Raw genomic sequence first — 24,350 nt, 5'->3', positions numbered from 1 at the left:
GGTCCACTTCTTTCTGCAGAGGTCATTTGCATTGAGGAGTTGATTAATAACCCCCCCCCCCAAAAAAAAAAGGATGAAAAACAACCAAACGTTTTTTTGTCTCTGCATTATGATTTAATTGATAGATATAAAAATAATATTTTTGAACAACAAATAAATTTAACTGAAGTTAAAATGCCTTTAAATAGTAGTCAATAATTTACATTTATTATAAATATATTCACAAATTCAAAAAAAAAAATTTAAGCACCAAACTAAATATGCAAATGAATGATAATATCAATTGTTAAATCACAAAATATTTCATTCAGTCTAAATTAATATGAATGATCAATATTCAATGCACAAAGTGTTTGCTGAAGACTTAATATGAAGCTTTTATTAAAGCTATTTTGTTAACCATCCCGTTAACCTGTTGTTAATAGTTTTGTTTTGAAGGCATTTTTTAAATACCGGTACATCTTCATCTGCACAAGATTTTTTATTTTTAGACAAGCCTGCATACTAAAATGCTGAATCCGCTATCTCTATTACATGGAGTTTCACTGGATGATAATGAAATGTCTCCTCTACTTCCTCAGATGATATTACCACACATTTTATGTCTATGGTGTAAATTCCTCCACAGTGAATTAAAAAAGCAGGATTGATGAGCAAAGATTGTCCCTGTTTCACCTGAAATACATTGAAAACAAAGGCAATGTTTGAGTTACAAAGACCGAGCATCTACAAAGACATACATCTACACATCTTAAATGGTAAAATGGGTAAACATCCTCCTTACATCCCCACCCAGAAAGAGAAGATAAGGGGATTGTGGGCTACACCACTAACCTGAAAAATAGCAATACCGTAACATTGCTACATGTAATTAGTGTTAGTAAACAGTAAACACATGTATAACAAAGTGCCTGGAATGGGAGATTTTGCTTTGTTACATGCGGAATTTGTTATAACCGTCAAATTTACAATATGTAATAACATCAAGGGGAATAAAAATCACTTTGCTCTTAGCATCAATTCATTACAAGCGTTTAAAGCATGTTTTTACAGTATTTATCTTATGTCTAAATATTACAAAATCATTAATACTATTTATCTCTAGTCAACAAGAGGTCTGTTGCCATTATGCTTTTATATTTACTTTCAGTTTATATTTCCCCTTATGTTTGCATTGGAAATCTGCGTCGTTCTATTTCCTATGAATACACTTTACTAATTCATGCGCCATGAGCACAAATATAAACGTCACCACATGTTATGAGTATATTTATTAAATGAAATGTTCAACCTTACATAACCAATTTGATAAGTAATTTGAAAAATAATCATTAAATTATATCCACTCCTTCATTAAAAAGATTTTTCTCTACAAAGTTTCTGGCACTATATATTTTTAGCTGCGGAAGCATACTAAATAAAATGTTAATATGGTTGTTCAATGTATGTTTCATATCCCTGACTTAGAGGGTACATAATGGCTTTACAGCAGTGTTTGAAATAACCATCTGCCCGACCGCCCGAGACGCATGACTTTTGGCACTAGCGAACAAATTTGTTTGTATGAGCCCCCGTCTGGACGTGGATATTTTTTGAGCCAAGTGTACATAATATCGGGATCGAGTTTTAAGAATTTTTAACTGATTCTTGTCACTCTATTGCTTTCCTTGTATGGTCATTTAACATCAGTCAACAAGCGTTTAATTCACATAGATTATGCTTGACATGTGAGCATGGCAAGGTAGAATCACCAGACATGCTACGAAATAATATAGGATAATCTCAGCGAGATTTGTCGAGACTGAAAAATGTTCATGTACGTCTCTTCCGAATCTCAGACCAATGTAACACACAGAAATTTGGTCAAGTTTTCGGTAAAACCAGGGGAACGATATTTACAATTTAGAATTGAAAATAGCCAAGGATGTATTCATAGTAATCTCACAAACTGTTGCATTGTAGTTCTTGAGAAGAAGATTTTTAAACATTTTTCTTTATATGTTAAACTTTGAACCCGCTTGGGGCCCTAGTTTTATTTCAGGGGACATGATTTTTACAATTTAGAATCTTCACTATATATACAAGCTTTTATGTAAATATTGGTATTTCTGGCACAGTGGTTCTTGAGAAGAAGATTTTTAAACATTAATTTTCCTATGTATTTCTATGTTAAACTTTGAACCCTGCCTGGGGCCTCAGTTTTGGTCCTGGGGTCACAATTTTTAAAATTTAGAATCTTCAGCATATATACAAGCTTTTGTGTAAATATTGGCACTTCTGGTGCAATGGTTCTTGAGAAGATTTTTTAAGACACACACCCTACACTAACTGTTTTGCAATTATCTCCTTTTTTAAAAAGGGTTTATCCCTATATTTTAAAAAATCAGCATTCCCTTCCCATAAAGATGCTTTGTACAAAGTTTGGTTAAAGTTGGCCCAATGATTTTTGAGAAGAAGTTTACAGAGGGATGGACAGACAGACAGATGGACAATGGGTGATCATAAAAGCTCACTTGAACCTTTGGTTCAGGTGAGCTAAAAACTGGAGTTGGCCTCCTTAAATGAACAATCAAACCAAAAATCCCACAGGAAATTTCCATTTAGATTGTTGTATCACTCTGAGCTGCACAGCAAATTTTATTGCTGCATATTTATCTCTTATATCTATACTTACTGTTTCAAAGAAGGCAGTGTTGACACCCAGCACTGACACATTATCACAGTCATCATCATCTTGGTGACAAGTTATGTAAAGTAAGGCACTTCTGTTGCAGGATTCTTCTGAAATAAATGTGTATATCCTAAAGATTACATACTATCATCAAAAGCGCCACAGGCATGAATGTATAGATGTGATAATGATCAACCCCTCCCCATAAACAAGAGACCCACAGACTACTTATTCACCAGAGCAACAGTGGCTATAACTCTGATTATTGCAGCTCATACATGTCACATACAAAAATATCTGAACAACCTAGTACAGTCGATCTTGTTTAAAAACTATAAAGTTTTTAAAAATTTGTCTCTAAATACCTGTATTCTTGGAGTAAATATTGAGCCCCTTTTGGGCTCTTTGGTTGTTTGAGTGGTCAATGTTTAAACAATTCAAAATCAGAAGTATTGTGCTGACTTCGTTTGCATTTAAGATTTTTGTAATTATATGCTTATAAGAGTTAATGCTTTTAACTTTTTACACCAAATGGTTTTTGAGAAGATGATTTTAAAAGAATTTTCCCTTTATTTTAACAAATTTGAATCCACTTCACCAAAGGATGGTTTGTCTTGTGCCAATTTTGGTTAAAATTAATCCAGTGGTTCTTGAGAAAAAGCAAAATGTGTCAAAAAAATTACAGATGGACATCAGACTTAAGATGGATCAGCCTTTGGTTAATGTGAGCTAAATACTACCACTGTACCATCTTGCAAAATGCATCTACCATACATGTTTGTCATTACATTTATTTGCTAAAACTGTTCATAGATAAACTAGTATATAATTATGTATGGGTTCCCAGAATCCTTTTTGTCCAGATTCCTCTCAATTAATGGTGGTACTTTATATAGGAAAATATTTGCCTTCATTTTATTTTCTCTTCTTTTGTCATCATCAGCGGGCAAATTTGACTGGGTGAATTAAAAACAATTTTTTATATGGCTATATTAATTTCAATCTTTATCAGGCTGAGTTCAAGATGGGTTAAAACTATTTGTAAATGGAGATAGGTGAAAAATAGTTATGGTGAAAATAACCCTGTATACAGTAGTATATAAATAGTGCCTGTTTAGGAGGGTAAGAGTTGAAATTGACACCGCGAAGCGGAGGTTGACAATGGTTTTCGAAGGGTGTCAATTTCAACTCTTACCCTCCTAAACAGGCACTATTTATTTTATTATACTGAATGTCTTAATTTTACAGAAAACTTTTCTACTTTTATATATAAATGACATGAATTCTTTGGCAAACCGTACGCGCATAGTTTACGCGCATGTAACAGTTCGTTGTGTTGCCTGTTGCTAAGTGAGTTGCTAACGCTGAGGGTAATAGAACGGATTATCAACTGCGTCTAAACCAACCAGATTTCAGTATTTAACATGAAAGTATAATAATATAATTTGTACTGTACCTGTGTTGACTGTAACACTTGCCACCACATCAAGGCAGTCCAACACAGACCATTCTAAAGCTCCTTTCTGGGGGAAAAATGAACCATTCAGCTTAACCTCTGCAAAAGACAAATTAAGGGTGTACCCAGGTAAAGTATAGGTCTTGTTCTTGTGCCCATCATGTGTCCTAATTGTAAACCATTCATAGAACAAATGATTAAATATCAGACAAAATACAAATCTTCAAACATTTCAGCAAGTCAGTTTCTTATAAATGAAGTATCTTTTATCTTTATTTAAAATAAACATAGTTTTATTGTAAATATACTCTGTATAACATTTTGAATTATCTTTTTAGCGATTGTAGTACATGTATCATCATGAGAGTAAATGCAGGGTCCTGATAATGTCCTTTATAATGAAACAGGATTTCAAACGCGTAACAACAAAAAGATATTACTTATCAAGCCACTGATCTGTAGCTCTATTGGAAAATTTGGGTTGATGTGATGTAGAGTCACAGTTCTCTTTTACAAAAAATCCTTGCAATTTATGGAGCACACACACTTGGGCTAGTTTTGAACTTATTAACTTTATTTCCTAACACATTCTCCGAAAATAATTCCGTAAAATTCTTCTGACAATTTCCTACTGATATCATTACTTCACTTGCCTCATACCTTCTCTCAAACAAGCTAAATGACCTCAGAAAGTGAATTACATTCACCTGGTATGTTAAATTCATGTACACATTGAGAGTCAATCACCATTTTTACATGTAAACAAGCAACAAAGTTCACACATTTGGGGCTGAAGATGGTGTTTAAAAGAATTTAAGAGGCAAGTAAACTGACATCATCTGTATTAAAATGTCTGAGGAATTATTTGGTATCGATGATTTGTACTTAGTGTATTTTATTTAAATGAGGTTATTCAATCCAAAATTAGAGTTCTGTGTGCTGTAAAATACAAGTTTTTTAAATGAATGGAACAGTGGCTTTTCCGGCAGAGCTAGAGATCTACAGTATTTACTTACCCCACTCAATGGGGGAAATCTGAATTTGACGAAGCTGTTCTTCTGACCATTCAATATAATCTATGGACAGTTTTCCACTGGCCTTTAAAGATGGCTTAATCAGAGTTAAGGAAGTAGATAAAACTCTCTTTCACATCATTATTATTTTAAAATCCTTGGAAAGGATAGTAAGGCAGAAAAATATATCTTGGCAAGCCAGTATCAATTGAACCATTGAACCCCTATTCTCCAACATCAACACATCCAAGAATCATCACAAAGGGTCATGAATTAAAAGATTTTGCTATAGGCTTAATCAATAACTATGTACTGTACACATGGAAATATTCGCCCCTGTTTTATTTACACCTCTTTTGCCCTAGTTGACAGCAAGCAAATTTAAGACTGGGCGTATTCCTATGTTATTTTTTATTAAAAACTTTGTCTGGGCGAATTCAAGATGGGGCAAAACTGTTTGCAAGTTAAAACGGGCGAAAATAACACAGGGTGAAAATAATCCTGCATACATGCAGTATTTAGATTGCCTGTAATATACTGAACAATTTAAAAATATTGCACATTTAGTAGCTGACAGGTCAAGCCCCCCCCCCCCCCCCCCCCAAACTAACTATCAAAACAAGAGCCCCTGACTAAGGTAATAGATTTCACAAATCTAGAAGAAGCATCTTTGTTCACCATACTCCTAGTTTACTTAGTTTGCCTGTTATATTTCCAGTAGTATAGAAGAACATTTTTATTTAAAGAGTTAATCCATGTTGAACTTCACAATACATGTAATACAAATAGAGTCCCATCCTATTAATGTACCAGGATCAGAGGAGCAGTGGGCCTCCTATGATGGCCAAGTTATTGCAAAGGATACAATTTTCCATCGTATGTCGACAAACTGGTTCAAATAGGTGCTGTAGTGGTTTGTATTTTTACTTTGTTTAATTCGATTCCTTAAATACGTCATGTCAGGTAATGAGGGAAAATCACAGCGTTCTATTTCTACAGCAATTCTAAGAAAACAACCAAACACAAATTGATGAAGAGCACTGCCTGATCTACAGTCATTGTGTATATATACAATGTACATGTAATCCTAATAATATAAAAATGGTTTTAAATGCATCTATTTCACTTGGTAGGGATAGCATCAACCAATACTGTAAACCAACTTTTATTCACACGATGGAGGGAGAACTTTGGTTTTGGTGAGCTCCTTGTTGTTGCAAATATATCTTGCAGCAGACCTGTCTTTTCCTGTCTCTTTTATTAGTTTATATTTACATTTGCAAATATTTTTCCTTATCTGAACCTACAGAAAAACGAAAACGTTCAATTCTGTATGAACGTTTTCGTGACGTCACAATGATCATAGCACGCGCTTACCGCTTGGATTATTATAAACCTAAAATCTTGGTTATTCTAACAGTTCTGAACAATTTGTCTTTTTCAAACATAAATATAAGTGATAAACAGCAATGTCAATCTACTGAGAAGTCCTTCGGGCTTCACAGGATTTGATCACGTGACCAACCAACTTCATATCCCGGTGAACGTCTTAACTTGCTGTTTATTTCTTAAATGAATATTTATGTACAATGTAGGCTCATAAAGATGCCAAAATATTTGGGGGAAAAAGTTGTTCCAAATAAAAGTTGGTTTACAGTATATGAGCTTTACAATTACACCAGTCCAGACTTTATCCATTCTTCATTTAATGTTAATTCATCCAACTATGTACAGAAACTTTCAAATAGTTACAAGTTTGCATATCAAATACAGGTATTTCATATATTCTTACAGCATAAACAGTTCACTGACTTTACCTTTCAGTGTGTCCTGGCAAGATAGATACGGATTCTTGGTTGGAATGTTGTATTGAGAGGTCATGACCTGATGCATTAAGCAGGTCAAAGATGAGGTAACAATGATCACATCTAGAGAAACAAAATGAAAATGATCCTCCATCACACAAATTATGAATAATTTTGGTTAATAAATAAGCATATATCAATGAACTGTATGTCTTGCTTAGCTTACACAAGATTAGTACATTGTAATTTCTTGAAATGCTGCACCAACAGATTTACATAAAAACACATGTAAATGAAGAGCACTTACTAATAAACACAACTACTTTTAGTTATTTCATTCTTTAAAATTATTTTCTGCTACAGTTTTTCCTATTACTGTACCTTTCAGCTGGGAGTGCATCCCAAACTTGAATTATCACAGACGGACAAATATCCACTGACAGATTGACAGCACACTGACGACAGTGACTGGCCTGTAATCCGTCCCCTCCACTGTACTCCACACGAAGCAGGCACTCCACACACTGACAGGACAAAAAAACTAGGTTAATCACAGCTAGCCAACCATCAGGCCCCAGCATCACAAACATCACTCTATTTATTCTTAAATCATTTAAAGAAAAGTACATAAATTTGAGATCAATACTTAAGACTGGAGGCTGAATATTGACTTTAGGAAAATTTGTGACAGTGACTGCAGTGCCAGACAGATTACTTTTACCTACTCCATTATTAAAATGGGAAAAAAAGTCAAACAAGTATGGAAACATCCCACACACACATGCATCATTGCTAGCCAAAGGTTGATAATCCACTCTGCCCCTCTGCAACCTACAACCCTACGGCTTGTAGAGGAGAAGAGTTGATCGTAAACCCTTGGCTAGTGAAGATGACACACATTCTGTGTTTTGTGTTTACCTGGTCGGCTGTTTCCAGGTCTACATTGTCTGACAAGAAGTCTGACACTCCATTAATACACAGGGTGAAGCACATAATACCATTGGGTTGTAGTGGAAGTTGTGACTGAATGTTTTCCATGCTCCACTGGAATACCTGGCCTAAATAATCTGCAATATATGAACAGTACAGGTAATAAAAACTATGCATCAAGTGTGTGCACTGCCCAAGTATTTTCCTTTTAAATCAATACAATAGTACATGTATTCACTTCTAAAGAACACAAAATCTGCACAAAGTAAGAAAACTATTTTTTGCTTTAGCTGTAAATCCCCATTGAAACCTCACCATTAAACCATTACCCCCTGACCCTGAGACAAAGAATTAACAGATCATTAAATGGCAGTCTACAAACATAAGAGACACCTTTTTCCTCTATTTTACAGATGACTTCTGCATCCACGTGCTCCACTGGCTGCAAACTAGTGTTCTGTAATGTGACTAGACATTCCATGCTATAAAAAGAAACAAATTAATCTGAAAATATAAAAATCTCATTTCCTAATAGATGCTTTCAGAATAAAACATGCACGGATCCAGAGGGGAGGTCAGGGGGTTTTAGACTCAACTCCATACTTGCCAACCTCCAACATGTGAAAATCTGGTCATGACCAGATGTGGAAAGTAAAAAATCTGGTCATAGCGCGTAACGACATTCACGATATATTTATCATGCATTTCATAGGTATATACAATAGAAATATGTGTTAAAACTTATGTGTAATACATGTACTTTATTGCAAAGAAGCATTTTAACTAACAGTTGCTGATTTTGAATTTTGTAAAGTGATCTAACACAGAAAATAGTAGGTTGTGTTCAGCTGAAAAAAAAATGCAAAAAGAGTTTCTGCTACATTAACCTTGCTTTTGAACTCTGTAAATGATGGCATGAAAGTTGTAAGCGACTTGGAAGACTTTTGTGTATTAAAAAGCATTCTATACATGACTTAGCGTTTTTGAATGTTTAGTCAGATCATTTTGAGCACAAAATCCAATATTCAAATGTGCGTTACATAGAACACAAAAGCCTCGTTTTGTACTCGATTACTTTGTTTTACCTATGGAAATTCATTTTCCCAGATATGTTGATAGGTAGCGACAAAAATATCGTTTTCTTTTTGTTGGTTTTGATTCCGTTGGCCCCGATGAAGACCTTTTCTTATTGGAAGCCATCAAACTTAATGATTTAAACCTTCGCTTAGTCAAAACAACTCACGATAATAATTACACTTATTAAATAATGTGTCTATTAAAGCCATCGGCATTGTTTACGCGTTACGTAAATCCAAGCTTAGCTTGGGTTGATGACTGGAAGTCAAACGCGCAACGTAATTTACGAACCAAATCCGGAAATCGGGAGATTTTCGGGTTGTTCGACAAAAATCGGGTGAAAAGCATGACCCGCCGGGTCATAAAAAATAATCGGGTGAAGGGTTGAAAAATCGGGTGTGACGCGACGAAATCGGGTCAGTTGGCAAGTATGCTTAACTCCCGATTTCTATTTTAAATGATACCATGAATAATCAATACAATTTCAGAACCCACCCCCCAAAACTCAGGTCGCCTGGGCACAAGTCCACCACTCTAACGACCGAACTACTGAAGACTCTCGCTTCAGGACTTTGGAGCCCAAAATTTCGAGAATGCATGGATTGATTTAAAACAAATTTCATATTCGGAAGTTTTGAGAGCGTCTCTTAAGCATGAAAACATAAAAAATTCAAGTCAAAACAATTGAAAAATTAAGGTTTTTCATTTTCTTCTGGTGACGACCAGAAGTGACGGTGGACATTCGCACATGCAAAGGGCACTGCGGCCGTTAACTCTCTACCATCTGTGAAAATTTGAAAGTTCTATCTTAAATACTTTTGGAGAAAAATCGTGAACAAGCAAAAACATAAAATCTTTAATATTTCGAGACCAGAAGTGATGAGACCTGAAAGAGTGAAAGTTTCATAAAAATCAGCTGAAGTGTTTCTGAGAAAATCTGACAGAAAAAAAACCCAATAATAATAGTGAAAAAGAAACAAAGCAATAACAATAAGGTCTTCCGTTGGATCCCCCCCCCCCCCCCCTGGAAAATTTTTCTGGATCTGTGCATGTATTAACACATAATTACTTTGCATTTGATTGTATACTGAAGGTTTGGTTTTTGATTGTATACTGAAGATATCTAACCTCTGTCCTGCATATAGGACTGTTGTTCCACTAGTGACAACGTATTCACTGTTGTCACCTGATAGAAAGTTGTCTGCCTTTGGCAGTGATGTTGTCAGCATGATCTGAGGCAGGGGAGGAACAACACTCACTTTGATTTTATCAAAGTTCAACTGGTCGAGATCTTTGAGTCGACACTGACTTTTGACTCCCATCACTTTGGTGAAATAACCTGTAACAGGGTTTGATATATCGAAAGCTGACATTTACTGTAATCCCACAATGTATTAAGTACCAATAGTAAAGAGTTCCTTTTACAAGTCAAATCACATAGTAGAAAATATTTACTGATGGATGGTATTGTATAAACCCTACAATCCTATGATATAAAATCTTCAATTATCATTCAACATTATTTAATAAAATTCAGCAGGATTATCGGTATGTATATCTCCTACAATCTACTTTCATAATTATATTTCAGTTTACCGGACATGATATTTTCTATATCGATATGAAGTTTTAACTTCAAAAATAACCCTGTATTGTATATATGGGTATATCCCTCTAACTATTTTTAGAATCGGTAGGACAACAAAGAAGTGCCTTTAAGCAAAATAGTCCCTATACTTGCAGAGTGTATATACATTTATTGTGACATTTTAAATCAGAATGCTTGACACATGTCAGAAAAGAGGATTTGCAATTTTTAAAACAAGTTTCAAAATTGAATTATCCTTTGAAGAAAAAAATTGAAATTGTTTGATGTACACCCTTTCCAAAACTGAGAAATTCCCTACTTTTACTTTCATTTTCAGAGTTTTTCAATACAGACGCATTTTGCCGGAAAACGAATCTGACTTCAAACCACGAAATTTTAACAGGAAAGAGACAATTTGATGAGCTTTCATTCAAGAGGTCTCTCGTTGCTGAACGAAAATTAGGGCCGGAGCTATGAACCCTAACGTTAACATTACCGCCTATGGAAAATGCATTAGTGGACTATACCCATATTGAGCTCCATGCTGGTAAGGCATATTTCTTGTTTATTTGCAATTATTATGATAAACATGCATTTTTCTTTTGTACATCTTCTCATTTATGTGAATAAATTAAATTTCCAACAAGTTCAACAAGTTTAATCATTTTAATAGCATATTTTCCAAGAAAATATCCATCACAACACCCCCCCCCCCCCCGGGATTTTCAAAAAACCAATTTAAATTAAAGAAATTGTGATTTTAACTTGAATGTAATTTATTTTGAGTTTTTACATAATAAAATGAAAATGTATGTGTGTTTCTAATTATATATGAGTTTAGAAGTCATTTTTATAAATTTTGAGACCAAATATCACTTCGGGTTTTTAGTGCGATCATTTCAAGCGAGCAAAAGTGAAAGTAGAAAAGCAGAAAGTTTCCGGTGAGGAAAAATACTTCATTCTAGCAGTGTCCAGCTATCTAAGATTAGTTTGCATTGTAAGGGAATTGTATTAGTGTCCGGTAGGTTCCAATTCTATATTTATGATGATAGATTTGCATTAAATTGGAGTAAATTAATTTGTTATGCATGTGACATGACTATGTACCGAAGATGTAGGTATGCACTCTTTAACATGTAGAAGCCTACCATGTTGGTTAGTACTTAATCCACAAAATCTATCTTTGTTTATCATAATCAAAATTGAATGAAATTATCAGTAATCATTTTAAGTAGATATTTACTAGTATTTATTTATTCATACTATTGAAAAAATAGATCAATGTGTTGGGGTGGGGGTTGATATTGAATATTATTGGGGGGGGGGGGGATGTTGGTCTTTAGGCTGTATAGATGTGTTGTGCATGAAGATGTAGTTATTGTTGCCTATCTGTTCTCTCTTTCTGTATCTTTCCCCCTCTCTCTAATTCTCTCTGTCTCTCTCTGTCTGTCTGTCTGTCTGTCTGTCTCTCTCTCTCTCTCTCTCTCTCTCTCTCTCTCTCTCTCTCTCTCTCTCTCTCTCTCTCTCTCTCTCTCTCTCAACATATGGCTGCTTTTGATATGGAATTGCAAATGTTGGGAATAGTGTTGGACAATGTAGAATTTAATTCAAAACATTTCATTTTAGATAACATGTAAATTGAAATGGAAGTCTTCTTCAAAGAATAAAACACAACAATGAGCCACACTTGATGTAAGTAAAGTTTATCTTTGTAACTTCACTCGTCCAAGTTTAAAAGAAGGAACCTATAAAAACTATATACCCTGCATGGCCAGTATTTTACATGCAGATAATTTAGAATATTATAGATACTGGGAAACTTTACATTGATTAGACATATTTCACAGACTTTGTGGGTATTTCTTGTTCTTCTGGATTTTGAACTTTAGTTAAATGTAGACTCTCTTCCACAGGATATGTCTTTTGATAATTTTTGTTAAATTTGTTACCATGGTAACAATATACAAGAGTAAAAGAAAAAATCCTTATTAGCAAGTTTCTTTTCCCTATGACATATATTTAATGAGTTAAGTCATGGTGCATTTGTTCCGAAATTAGGCTTAAATAAAAGTTCAGCAAATATTACACTTATATGAGTAAAAACAACTCATCACTATGACGTCATTATGACGTCATAGGTGAGGTAATCTCAAGCTAGCATCAAAATGGAGCAAAAACTGAATTGAGGGCCTCACATTATAGAGTCATATAACTTTATTATTTATAAACCAATACCTACATGTAATACCTTGATGGATAGGGAAATTCCTATACTTTTCTATTTTACCTTTTTCGTGGTGTTTGAAAACAATTCTTTTTTGTAACTAAAGAAAAACTCATGATTTTTACGACAACAATTTTATAAAATCAGACATAATTGAGCTTTTTCATAAGAATATGAACAAAATAAATTTGGTAAAATATTGAATTATTATGTTTTACATGTATTTTAATCCTTGAGATTAAAGTTTCCTCAATTTATGCAATTTTAAGAGCATCAAGTGCCAATGAGCTATCTGTTGTTTAGGTAAATTATGACTGGACTGTTTCTTCAAATTTCATGCATGTGTATCAATGCTGCAAAATCCATAGTTACCGTATATACTCGCCTATAAGTCGGATTTTTGGGAGTAAAAAATTAAGTGAAAAGTGGGGGTCCGACTTATAGGTGAGACATAGTAAAAAAAAAATTCACAAGAGAGAAGTAAGTTATATTTCTTTTTAAATAATAAACAGATGAATGCAATGAACCTGTGTTCATGAAAAGAAAATTCAAGCAGTCTGTTTTTCACACCTAAGGTGATAATAGATATAGGGGTCATGTCACCTAAAACAACACAAGCCAACACCCCAGTTTAAGGGGCTAATTACCAACCTAATCAGTCAGTAAGGAAATAAATCACAATCATCAAATTTTCAAAAGGACTCTATTTAAATACCTGGTAGTTTTGAAGCTATTACCAACTTGTTATTAGTGTTATAAAAAATAATGGCATTTAAATCAAAAGTTATTAACATCATAGACCCATGATAGAAATAGTCTAGAAGCAATTATGGGGTGAAAAAAGGACAATTTTTTTAGAACTCAAAACATGTATGATAAAATGTGGAATTTTATTGAGAGTATCTGTACATAAATTGTCCTGAAAAAGTAACCCGACTTATAAGGGAGTCAACAGCAAAATCTTCAAATTAGAGCTGGATAAAGGCAACCGACTTATAGGCGAACCGTACTTATAGGCGAGTATATACGGTATGTATTGACTTTTTCCAAATTTGGAATCATGGTTCTTTATAGTGTCTAGAGTGAATATAAAAGCTTAGAATTGTAAATAACCACAATGACTGTTTAATATTGGGTATATCCCTCTAACTATTTTTAGAATCGGTAGGACAACAAAGAAGTGCCTTTAAGCAAAATAGTCCCTATACTTGCAGAGTGTATATACATTTATTGTGACATTTTAAATCAGAATGCTTGACACATGTCAGAAAAGAGGATTTGCAATTTTTAAAACAAGTTTCAAAATTGAATTATCCTTTGAAGAAAAAAATTGAAATTGTTTGATGTACACCCTTTCCAAAACTGAGAAATTCCCTACTTTTACTTTCATTTTCAGAGTTTTTCAATACAGACGCATTTTGCCGGAAAACGAATCAGACTTCAAACCACGAAATTTTAACAGGAAAGAGACAATTTGATGAGCTTTCATTCAAGAGGTCTCTCGTTGCTGAACGAAAATTAGGGCCGGAGCTATGAACCCTAACGTTAACATTACCGCCTATGGAAAATGCATTAGTGGACTATACCTAACTTTTAAAAACTTTCTGAACAGTTTTTGAAAATGTAAAACATGTTTAATTACCTGTTGCAAACTTCATATATTAAACATTCAACAGTCATAAATTCTATGTTGAACATATACATGTATCATGAAAAAGAGCTTACAGCAAATTACTGAATACCAGTAGAGTTTTCAATACTTTTTCGGAATGCTCAATAGCATATTTAATTTGGTCAGCGTGGTATCACATTGGGTTTAAAACTAGGTTTCAATTCACTGCTAAAAAATGTGATGTCTACGGGGGGATTTGTATTGCATCAAACCCTGATGATAACGTTGAAAAATTGTACAAGGTATTCCGAATGACCTCTGAATGGAGAAAAGATGAACATGTATTTCCCATTATAAATCTTCGTAAGAAATCTGTTTTCATTCCTGTGAATATTTCCAAGCATACAAGGATAATGTGTTAATGGAGTTATCTTGGATATTGTCCCTTTTATCTATTTCAATTGCACTTCATTCACAGGTATGTATATTTTTTATTAAAAATTGTCTAAATGTGCTGCATAAATATCTTGGGACAGACTATATGGGTCATTTTACCTATGATGTGTAGCTCCCCCTCAGACTTGGGCCGACATAACAACTTGACTAGATAGGGCCCGGTCTCTGCTGGAATAGATGGGTTACAGGGGTAAGGCTCTAACTCCACTCCTTCCACTATCAGACCCTGAAAAAGCATCCCAAAAATTGTCATCTTACTGTCTCTTTTTTTAAAATGTTAAGAACTCAGACATATATCATTGCATCTATTAACAAACTATCAATTAACAATAAAGTTTTAAACCCCCCAAACTGTTTCCTTCAAATTTTACACATTAATCTAAGATCTTAACAAATGTCACCAAACCATAAGTTTGATTCTATACTTACCATCTGAGTAACTTTGAGTTCATCAGGTAGTGGATTGTACACTTGTAACTGCACTTCACAAACATCCCGAGCCACCAGACAAAAATCTACAACCAAAGCACAACAATTACAACACAGTCTACAATTAAAAGAAATAATATCATCAGCACATTAAATATTGACAATCTATAATTACTTATTTAAATCATGTGTATCAAAGGGCAACATACTGACTAAAACTGAAATATACAATTGGTCACAATGAAAGCTTTTTAATCTTATTAATAAACATTGCCTTACTAGAGTATATTTCTAATGGGTGATAATAATTTGAATGTTTAGTTGTCAAGTTACCGGTACATGCTACAGAGCTCACAATTCTTTTTTATGTAAACAGTGTTCATATGTTATCTTTCACAAAGGTTTGTATAGGTAAAAGTTTTGTATAAATTGGACTATTTTAATACTACATGTACCTTGCAAGTTACATACCCAGAAAGTTATTAATAGTTTCTAGTGTTTGTCAGACCTCGTTTGTTTAGAACACGTAAAAAAAACACTTTAAAACATTAATTTCTATTAAGCAATTGATACTGTGTTTTGCACTAAATTCAGATGGATTGCAGTTAATTAGACTTCTATATAAATGATAACAGTAAAAGAAATAAAAACATATCTGTGACAAATTACTTGCCCATTTTCCCATCGTCTTTGTCATTTCTACTCATTCCCAGATTCAGGGGTGTGAAGATGAAAGGTCCCGAGTTGGTGGACTCTCCATACCTCTTTAACTTGACTGGTTCTAAGTGTGGACGCATTCGAATCAACTTGAAAGACCTGTATACATGTGATAAAGTTCAAGGCTTAAGGTTTTGAACATTTAAACCGGCATTGAAATCAAAGAGGACTGCTTTTTGTAAAAATTGAAATCTATTTTATTTATTTAATAACAAGCATAGTAAGCACCAAATACAAGAGGACAATAACATTTGAAAATTTTTTTTAAGAAGATAAATCAATGCACGGCTATTGAGCATTCTGCACCATATCTGTAAGCGAGTCACTCACTTCACATATGGTATAGTGGTAAGTGGTACGGGCGGTAGGATCATGCCATTGTCCAGGGCAAGTGATTGACAGTTCCCATCATCTGTCTGTGTGGTTAACTGCTCCAAAGTCTGACTTATGTCCCTCTTCTCCATCAGAGTCATGAATTGATGTAGAAAGTGGATCATAAACGTAGTATGTCTGCAACAATGCAAGACCAAAGATTCAATTCAGAAAGATCTGTCTTCAACACATTGGACACAATATCAGGATTAGTGTCAAAGCTGCGATCAGAAATGCGCTTGATGTCTTTCAAATGTGCTTTTAAAAATCAACATAACAAAAATATGAAATGGCTAATAAAAGGTGACTCACCTGATTGCAATAGGTATTTTACCCATTCTACGAGCAGAAAAAATGAGTTCATTTAGCACCCTTGATTGGAGGACTGGCCATCCGGAGTGAGGACCTAATGGGAAAATGATAAAAATAAAGTCCAGACTTTTGACATTTTTTCCAGAAGTAATAATTTTATGGGTTGTTTTTTTTTTTAATTTTCACTGCATGTCTTCTAATGTTAAAGAAACATTTATAAAATTTAATTTTTAGAACAACAGATCTGTATTTTAGAATGTCTCATAAGGAGCTGTTTGAGTGATGAAGTTTAAAAACTATAATAAAATGGTTTTTTCTACCTATTAACTCAGGTTTTTATTTTTGGAGGAAACAGGAAACACACTTTAACTCATATAGGTCTTATGAAAAAAAATTTATATACAACAACAGACGGCACAATCATCAATTAATATATACATTGCACCCACCATTACATCTCTCTATCAAATTATGGGAAATGTTGTAACCGTCTAGAGCCTGAATAAGTAGGCTGTAGCAACAACTCCAGTTCTGTTGTGTGGCCTGGGGGGATGAGACGCACTGCATCGCAGCAATCCGTTTGAAAAAAGCTGCTTTCCGATGGAAGCCAATGTCTGCATATAACTCAGAGAGAGTGCAGTATCTGAGTATCTGTAACCAAACGATTAATGCAAACGTCAAATCCATTCAAACTCTATCACAATCTGCCTCAGTCTGTTTACCTATAATTGATGTGAGCATATACGAGGCTGGGTGGTCAACAAATTCACCATCAGATCTGCCTTAAGATATTTTTGGCCATAAACTAACATTTAGTAAAACAAGAGATGTTTGTAAAACACTTATGCCCCCCTCCCTTGGAAACATCCATACAGAAAATGAACGTAAATTGCAAATAAGTGGAATTTTTTTATGTCCAAGGGGTATAACTTTGTCGAAAATTGCTCGATCGTACTCAATATCGAACTTGACCTAAATATTATCATGATAAATCTGTATACAAAATTTCATTCCAAAATAGTGATCCTCTGCGAAGAAAATGAGCGGAAACTGCAAATAACTCAAATTTTTCTACGTCCAAGGGCCATAACTCTGTAGAAATTTGATCGATCGTACCGATCGAACTTGATCTAAATATTATCATGATAAACCTGTGTACAAAATTTCATTCCAATATGTTGATCCTGTGCTAAGAAAATGAGCGGAAACTGCAAATAACTGGAATTTTTCTACGTCCAAGGGCCATAACTCTGTCGAAAATTGCTCGATCATACCCAATATCGAACTTGACCTAGATATTGTCAAGATAAACCTGTATACAAAATTTCATTCCATAATGTTAATCCTCTGCAAAGAAAATGAGCAGAAACTGCAAATAACTGGAATTTAACTGTGTCAAAAATTGCTTGATCGTACCCAATATCAAACTTGACCTAGATATTATCATGATAAACCTGTATACCAAATTTCATTTCAATATGTTCATCCTCTGCGAAGAAAATGAATGGAAACTATTAGTGGACCGACCGACCGACAGACTGACCGACCGACAGACAGCATCAAAGCATTATGCCCTTCCTTCTTTGCAGGGGGGCATAAAAAATATCCAAATATTTTAGATTTAAAATTGGAGCATAATCCTTTATATTTATACAGTGTTCTTTTTCATATGGAGGTAAATACATGTATAGCCTAAAAATGGCCATCCAGTCCCTGTAACTGTTTCCTTACCTTGTCCTCCTCACTAATATTGCAGTTTATGTAAATTACATTCTGTAGAAATGTGGAAGCTTGTAGGCATTTCTGAAACATATGAAATAATAGCAAATATTTCAAGATCTCTCCAAACAGAATACAAGTATGAAACTATCCAAATATGCAAATTTATGATGATGATTAATATGTTAAAGAGGAAAGTTTTGCTAAAGCAGAAGTGCTCTAATTTACCGATATATAGGTTTATAGTACTACTGTATATTTGGGAAATATACAGTTATTCAAAGTGTCCTACCCCTTGCATGGTCAAGACTCTGCATGCTTTTAGACTGAGCTCTATTTCAATAACTGCTGCACTTTTGAACTGTTTTAATCAAAGAAAAAAAAATACACAAGAACATGAAGAATATAATAACTTTTTTTTGCAGGTGAAGCTATCTACATATCAAGTATATAAAAAGAGATATAATTTTGCACAGACCTTGCTGTAATGACCCAAAGCCTCTCTGAATTTGTCCATTATGTCTGTAGGGTCAGGAGCCACCCTGGACAAATTCTCTGGTGCACTTTCCATACCATTCGTTTTGTTGTTCAAGCTACCAGTTCTTAATTTAGCTTCATTCAACATGGATGAACCTCTTTTTGATGACAGTGAAAAATAGTTCCGACGAAGTCCAGAAAGTGCGACTGACTTGGGATAGTTTATGACAACAGCTGCTGATGAAAGACCTTCATAACAGGCTAAGAAAAAGACAAAATTCAATGCTTATATTCAAAAGAAAATCTAAAACAGCAATATTTGTACCAAAATAAACATTTTCTCCTCTACCCTTGCCACAAAGTAGATGTTGGTTGAAGCAACAATGCTCACCTGAGCAACAAACGTCATCGGCCATAATTCTGAGATAAACAGCTTTACATAAAAATAGACTGGTATAAATGCACAAATATTTTTATCATTCTTCTTCATACTGAATAAAGGATTGCATGTGACATTGATTGTGGGGAGGACTTGAAATTGTTAGCAATGACAGATAATGGACAAATTTTGATTAGAAAAGATTAATTAAGCCTTAATTTGGCTCAGGTGAGCTAAAATCACAATCTTTTACCCATGTTTGGTGCATACTGTTGGGTAAAAGAATTTATAGACATAGAAAAACTATTGAAAACCTCCGATCCAAAGTGCATCATTGACGGGGCGTAGAATGTCAATAGCAGTTTCGTAGTGAAGAATAGCTTCACCGGGGAGACCTGCCTGTAAACAAAGATCAGCAAGATGCTTGCGTAGTCTGCCTTGACACTTTTTTCTAAAAGACCTAAAAAAAAATCAAAACTGAAATGAAACCTAACAGATCATAATATTAATTTAGTCTTTAAATTAAAATTTGTCTTTAAATACTTTATTAAAAAACATTCTATACCGGTAATTTGACTATCAAAATGCATACTTTGTGTCAGTATCTAATCCAACATAGTCCTTTCTTTCAAATGGTGCACATAAAAGCTGAATACGATCATGGCGTTCAAAAGAGCGATCGAGTCGTTTACCCTCCAACACAAAGAATAATGACACAATAAACTCCTTCAACTTCTCCTCCAAATCGGAACAGTCTTGGATACTGGGAAAGAACAAGACCTCTGCCCCAGTGCTGTCTTTGGTAAGACTGTTGCTGTGAGGTCTCTGTAAGGGGGGCGTTCCAGGTGGTGTCGATATGGGAGAATACTGATAAACAGGCACTGGACTGCTTTCTTGTTTTTTCAGAGGTTTCTTACCAACAAAAGTGATTTTCCCCTCTGAACTGCTTTTTGAAACAGATCCATATGGATCACTTTTAGTCTCCTTGAGCAAAGGCTTTTCATGCATTGCCACATTGTCTGATGGACTTATGTCTGATGTGACACCACTGTCTTCGCTGTCTGCTTTATCCTGAGAGGAGTGAAGGGATAAAACTGGGTTATCCATTTCTTCCTCTAGAGGTGTTCCATCTCTATTCATCCCAAAGACAATGAGACGAGAATTGAACAGTGTAGATGCATATTCCTCCTTCACATTTTTGTAATGATCAAATAAGTCTTCGAATTCCTCCACAGTTCTACACTCTCCAACTGAAATTAGTCCCAACACCTTTCTGTGAGCCTGAAAGTCTCCCCACTCATTATTTTCTTTTGGATAATGCTGTTTGTATCTGACCCAAGCATTTCTGTTTTGCCCTGGAATGCTAACCGAGTTCAGCTTTTTAGTCCGGTCCCATACTTTTCTGAATTTTTGCTGTGACAATGCTTGTCCTGTGTGTTTGACCAGGACCAATAAACCCTGGTGGTCCTCGGCAGTCTGTCCATAGTCAATTGTACTCATAGTTCCTGTAAGAATGGTCATTAATTAATACACAACAATACACAATAACAGGTAATGGGCGTTGTGATATAGTCATTTGACGAAATATTTCAATTCATTTGGTTCACCTTGGTTGCAAAATATGTAAATAACAAATTCATAAATGTCAGGTGTTAAAAGAAATAAGATTATGATAGGAAACAGATTGCATATGTATCACAACAAAATTCTTTCTTTGATACAGCAATTTTGACTCAAAGTAGGGTTTCTGATGACATCGCCATTTTTATTGCATATTGAATCTTTCAACTATTTTGAATCGGTTGCTAAAATGATGAAAAGCTGTCTAGGTTAATAAAATTATTTCACCAAACAGAAACTATTTAAGTTTTCTCTGCAAAAGAGTCGTAATAGTACTGCACTGCATATTTCCCATAAAACAAACAAAAAAACCATGTTTAAAATAATTCAGATCATACTTTATATTTTGAAGACTAAAAAAAATAGTGCAGATGACGGTTTTATGTCCATTTCTTGTCCGTTTTACAGTGTAGCAGCGTTTTTATGTTAACGGAACGAGAAAATTCGAAAGAATCATATGTTATCGTATCCAATAGAATATCTTCTCAACCTTAACATATACAATAAATAATCTTGATTATATTGTGACAAATATGACTACTCACAGAATATCGACAAATACAATGACATCCTTATCATTTATAATAGTACATCCCACTTTTACAGACTACAAATTTTCACTTTAAATCTCGTGATGTCTCGCGATCTTTGCGTGGCTTCCCGCTTTTCTACTACATATACAATTTTTTACTTCTATTAAACATGGAAGCAGAGTGGCGCAGTGGAAGCGTGCTGGGCCCATAACCCAGAGGTCCGTGGATCGAAACCACGCTCTGCTAAAATTTTTTTCTTTTTTTTTTCTATTTGAAGTTTACCTATTTCTATTTGATCAGATTTTAAACATAGCATTTAATACTCACTTGGCTTATCCGTTTGCTGCATATAACCCAAGTTGCTTGACTGCACAGGTGCCATAAGTAATTTTAGTACAGCTACATCGTAAAGACAGTCGTTACTATAACCAGCTGAAATCATAGAGGTTTTTCTTGTGTCATTTTAAAAAAAATCAACATGTGCATAATGTATGCTTTTTTTGCCGAGGGAAAAAATAAACTATTCCACTTCACATCTTGCTTAAGTACAGTAGTATTGTACTATTGTCATTTTTTAATTGAAATTTCAATACCAAAAAGATGTTTGAGGAACTTGATAAGTGATTGACATTGCGAGGACTCGGTTGTCGGACAGTTATTGATATCTTTAATATTTGTGTTTTGTGTATTGTAAAAAAAATCTCTGTTTCATTAATGTGAAAAAAGTGTATTCAATATGTACATTAACTTTTATAAAAATGTACATTGATCATTGTCTCAACCGGGCCCTTGTTATTGACATTGCGGCTTGTAATAGTTGCACATTTGGCTCGTGTCGTGCACAGTATAACGTACATGCACAGATCAATCGAATTAAAAATTAGATTTATGCATAGACGTGTAAATTATATTAAATATATATGCGTGAATATCCATAAACAACCCATCTATATCCGGAGAACTTTATGTTGGGCAGGTGAAAAAGTATGTAACCAAAATGTTCTGAGGTATATATACTTATACTTGCTAATAATTATACTTGGTATTAATTGACATCAATGTTCCATTTATAAGACATATCATTGTGTTCTAGATCTGTATGTCAAAGCGCGTCGACAAGGCCACATTACACAGGGGCACGTGGATTAGTATATGATTATAGATGCATGTGCACATTGAGACTAGGGACTATAAAGTGTTTCATGGAATTCATGGAATCCTTCATGAAATTGAGGTGCATGGAAGAAGAAAGGCAAACAAAATCTTTAAAAAGTTTATCGAAAGTATCGGGATATGACATGTTTATTATAGCTCTAGATAATACAAAACTTCGGTGAGCTTAATTTTTAAAATTTTTATCTATTCAATTGCCAGTTCTTTAAAGCAAAATCAAATAATACAAAAGTAAAATAAGCAGGTGAGCAGAGGAAAACGGGGGTTATTCGCTCCCTAACCATTTATTTGTTTTGTCTGTCTGTCCATCCGTCAATCTCTCTCTCTCTCTCTCTCTCTCTCTCTCTCTCTCTCTCTCTCTCTTCGTACATATACATGTATAGACGCAATGTGCATGCACGCCAACGAACAATCCGTTCAAAATTAGAGAAATATCGGCGTTACAAAAAAAATGATAAAATGACAAAATAGTTACCTGTTGATTTTTTCAAAAGATTGTACTCCGACACAAAATCACACGTCATACTTTAGTCAGGTTGTAATCTCTTGTACAAGACCGGTCATAATGAATTTATCCCACCGAGCTCCCACGACCACAATGTTCATTGTACTATTGAGTACTTTATTCTACTCAACAGTATATATGTACACACATTGACACTTTACTGGTGTCGGGACAACATTCACATCACGTGAAAACACGAAAATAGCAACTAGCTTTATATATATGCGAGTTTAAATTGTCTTGGGCTAATTAAATCATTCCCATGCCGTAATTAAATATTACCTTAACCTTCATAACTTTTACCGAATAATCAACATGAGTTAGGTCCTTAAAAAATAATATCTAAAATGGAGATGCCACTTTTGCAGTTATGAATTATAAATAAACAGATTACTAGAAAAAAAAAAACAAAAAGGGGGAGAAATAAATATATAGTGTTAATTTTATTTATCAAAAAGGACTGAAACAATTACACGATATTGTAACGTTGTCCTGTGACGGAAGACATATTCTCTCGTGATTTTATTGACAATGACGCTGATGGTAATGATAGCGGCAACAAAAAAGTGATCCTTTTTTTTTTCATCGGTAGAAAAGAGCTATGTGGATCGACCCCGCACCGTGGCGGACTCCGGACCGTGGCGGACCCCGAACCGTGGAGATATTACTAGTAATTGTATGATTCATGAATTCTCATATTTCTCATAATTCCTTTTGATTTTAATAATGTGGATGGAGGGATCAACGAAATTTATGAAAAATTGGGCCAACTTGAATTCCAATGATCTCTCGGTATTCATCAATGTCAGTCTGCTGGCTAGAGCTAGATTTAACAAGCATTCTGAGAGTATTGCATAAGCAATACACGTCCCCTACCGGTTTGTATTATTCTATGAAAGCTTCCAAGCACATAGGCGTCGGAACCGGGGGGGGGGGGGGGCTAGGAGGGGGGCTTAGCCCCCCCCCCCCCACTTTTTTTGGCAAATTTATACCTTACCATTAGAAACATAGAATAATAGAGGGTTCAGCCCCCCCCCCCCCTTTTTCTCGCAAGAAAGATTGTTTCTAAATTTACATTGAGGATTGAAAAAGTGGATTCAGAAGCATAAGCATACTAGCCCCCCCCCCCCCACGGATTAGGAATCTCGTGATTTTGGAAAAAGAATTTTGGGTAAGTAATTTCTTTTTATTGGAAGTAAAGGTATACTCCCCCCCCCCCCCCCCCCCCCCCCGGATTAGGATTTCCATGATTTTGGGAATTACTTTTTTCTCAAAATATTTC

At 34.6% G+C, this 24,350-nt stretch overlaps 1 protein-coding gene, 1 long non-coding RNA gene and 1 other non-coding gene across 7 annotated transcripts; 2 read left to right on the top strand and 1 right to left on the bottom strand.

Annotated features, from left to right (window-relative positions):
• Positions 1 to 100: 100 nt before the first annotated feature.
• On the bottom strand, positions 101 to 23,160 carry LOC128188845 (trafficking protein particle complex subunit 9-like). Of its 4 annotated transcripts, none has more exons than XM_052860136.1 (23): positions 23,039 to 23,160; positions 21,718 to 21,822; positions 19,830 to 20,742; positions 19,552 to 19,697; positions 18,860 to 19,119; positions 18,674 to 18,742; positions 18,394 to 18,465; positions 17,112 to 17,313; positions 16,663 to 16,756; positions 16,309 to 16,488; positions 15,935 to 16,077; positions 15,262 to 15,347; positions 14,932 to 15,058; positions 10,081 to 10,291; positions 8,269 to 8,357; positions 7,864 to 8,012; positions 7,327 to 7,469; positions 6,958 to 7,068; positions 6,006 to 6,144; positions 5,144 to 5,237; positions 4,128 to 4,226; positions 2,675 to 2,781; positions 101 to 675 (listed from the first exon to the last, which is right to left on the bottom strand). In XM_052860136.1, the coding sequence occupies exons 1-23, from the start codon at positions 23,085 to 23,087 to the stop codon at positions 505 to 507; spliced, it is 3,759 nt and encodes a 1,252-aa protein (XP_052716096.1). In that variant the 5' UTR covers positions 23,088 to 23,160; the 3' UTR covers positions 101 to 504. The 4 variants fall into 4 exon arrangements, with proteins under 4 accessions (XP_052716096.1, XP_052716105.1, XP_052716113.1 ...); XM_052860145.1 differs by having other exon boundaries at positions 2,675 to 2,778; XM_052860153.1 differs by lacking the exons at positions 21,718 to 21,822; positions 23,039 to 23,160 and adding an exon at positions 21,403 to 21,514.
• LOC128188867 (uncharacterized) lies at positions 10,313 to 14,918 on the top strand. 2 transcript variants are annotated; one of them, XR_008244197.1, is made up of 4 exons: positions 10,313 to 11,087; positions 11,430 to 11,561; positions 12,167 to 12,232; positions 14,161 to 14,918. It is a non-coding gene; the product is annotated as an uncharacterized LOC128188867 (long non-coding RNA). The 2 variants fall into 2 exon arrangements; XR_008244196.1 differs by lacking the exon at positions 10,313 to 11,087 and having other exon boundaries at positions 11,263 to 11,561.
• Positions 21,565 to 21,636, top strand: Trnam-cau (transfer RNA methionine (anticodon CAU)). Its single transcript has one exon. It is a non-coding gene; the product is annotated as a tRNA-Met (tRNA).
• Positions 23,161 to 24,350: the final 1,190 nt, after the last annotated feature.

Source organism: Crassostrea angulata, chromosome 1, assembly GCF_025612915.1.
Source record: "Crassostrea angulata isolate pt1a10 chromosome 1, ASM2561291v2, whole genome shotgun sequence".
In the NCBI taxonomy this organism is placed as follows: Eukaryota; Metazoa; Mollusca; class Bivalvia; order Ostreida; family Ostreidae; genus Magallana; species Magallana angulata.
The sequence above is the reverse complement of the archived record's forward strand: the minus strand, read 5'-3'. Positions and strand labels throughout refer to the sequence as shown.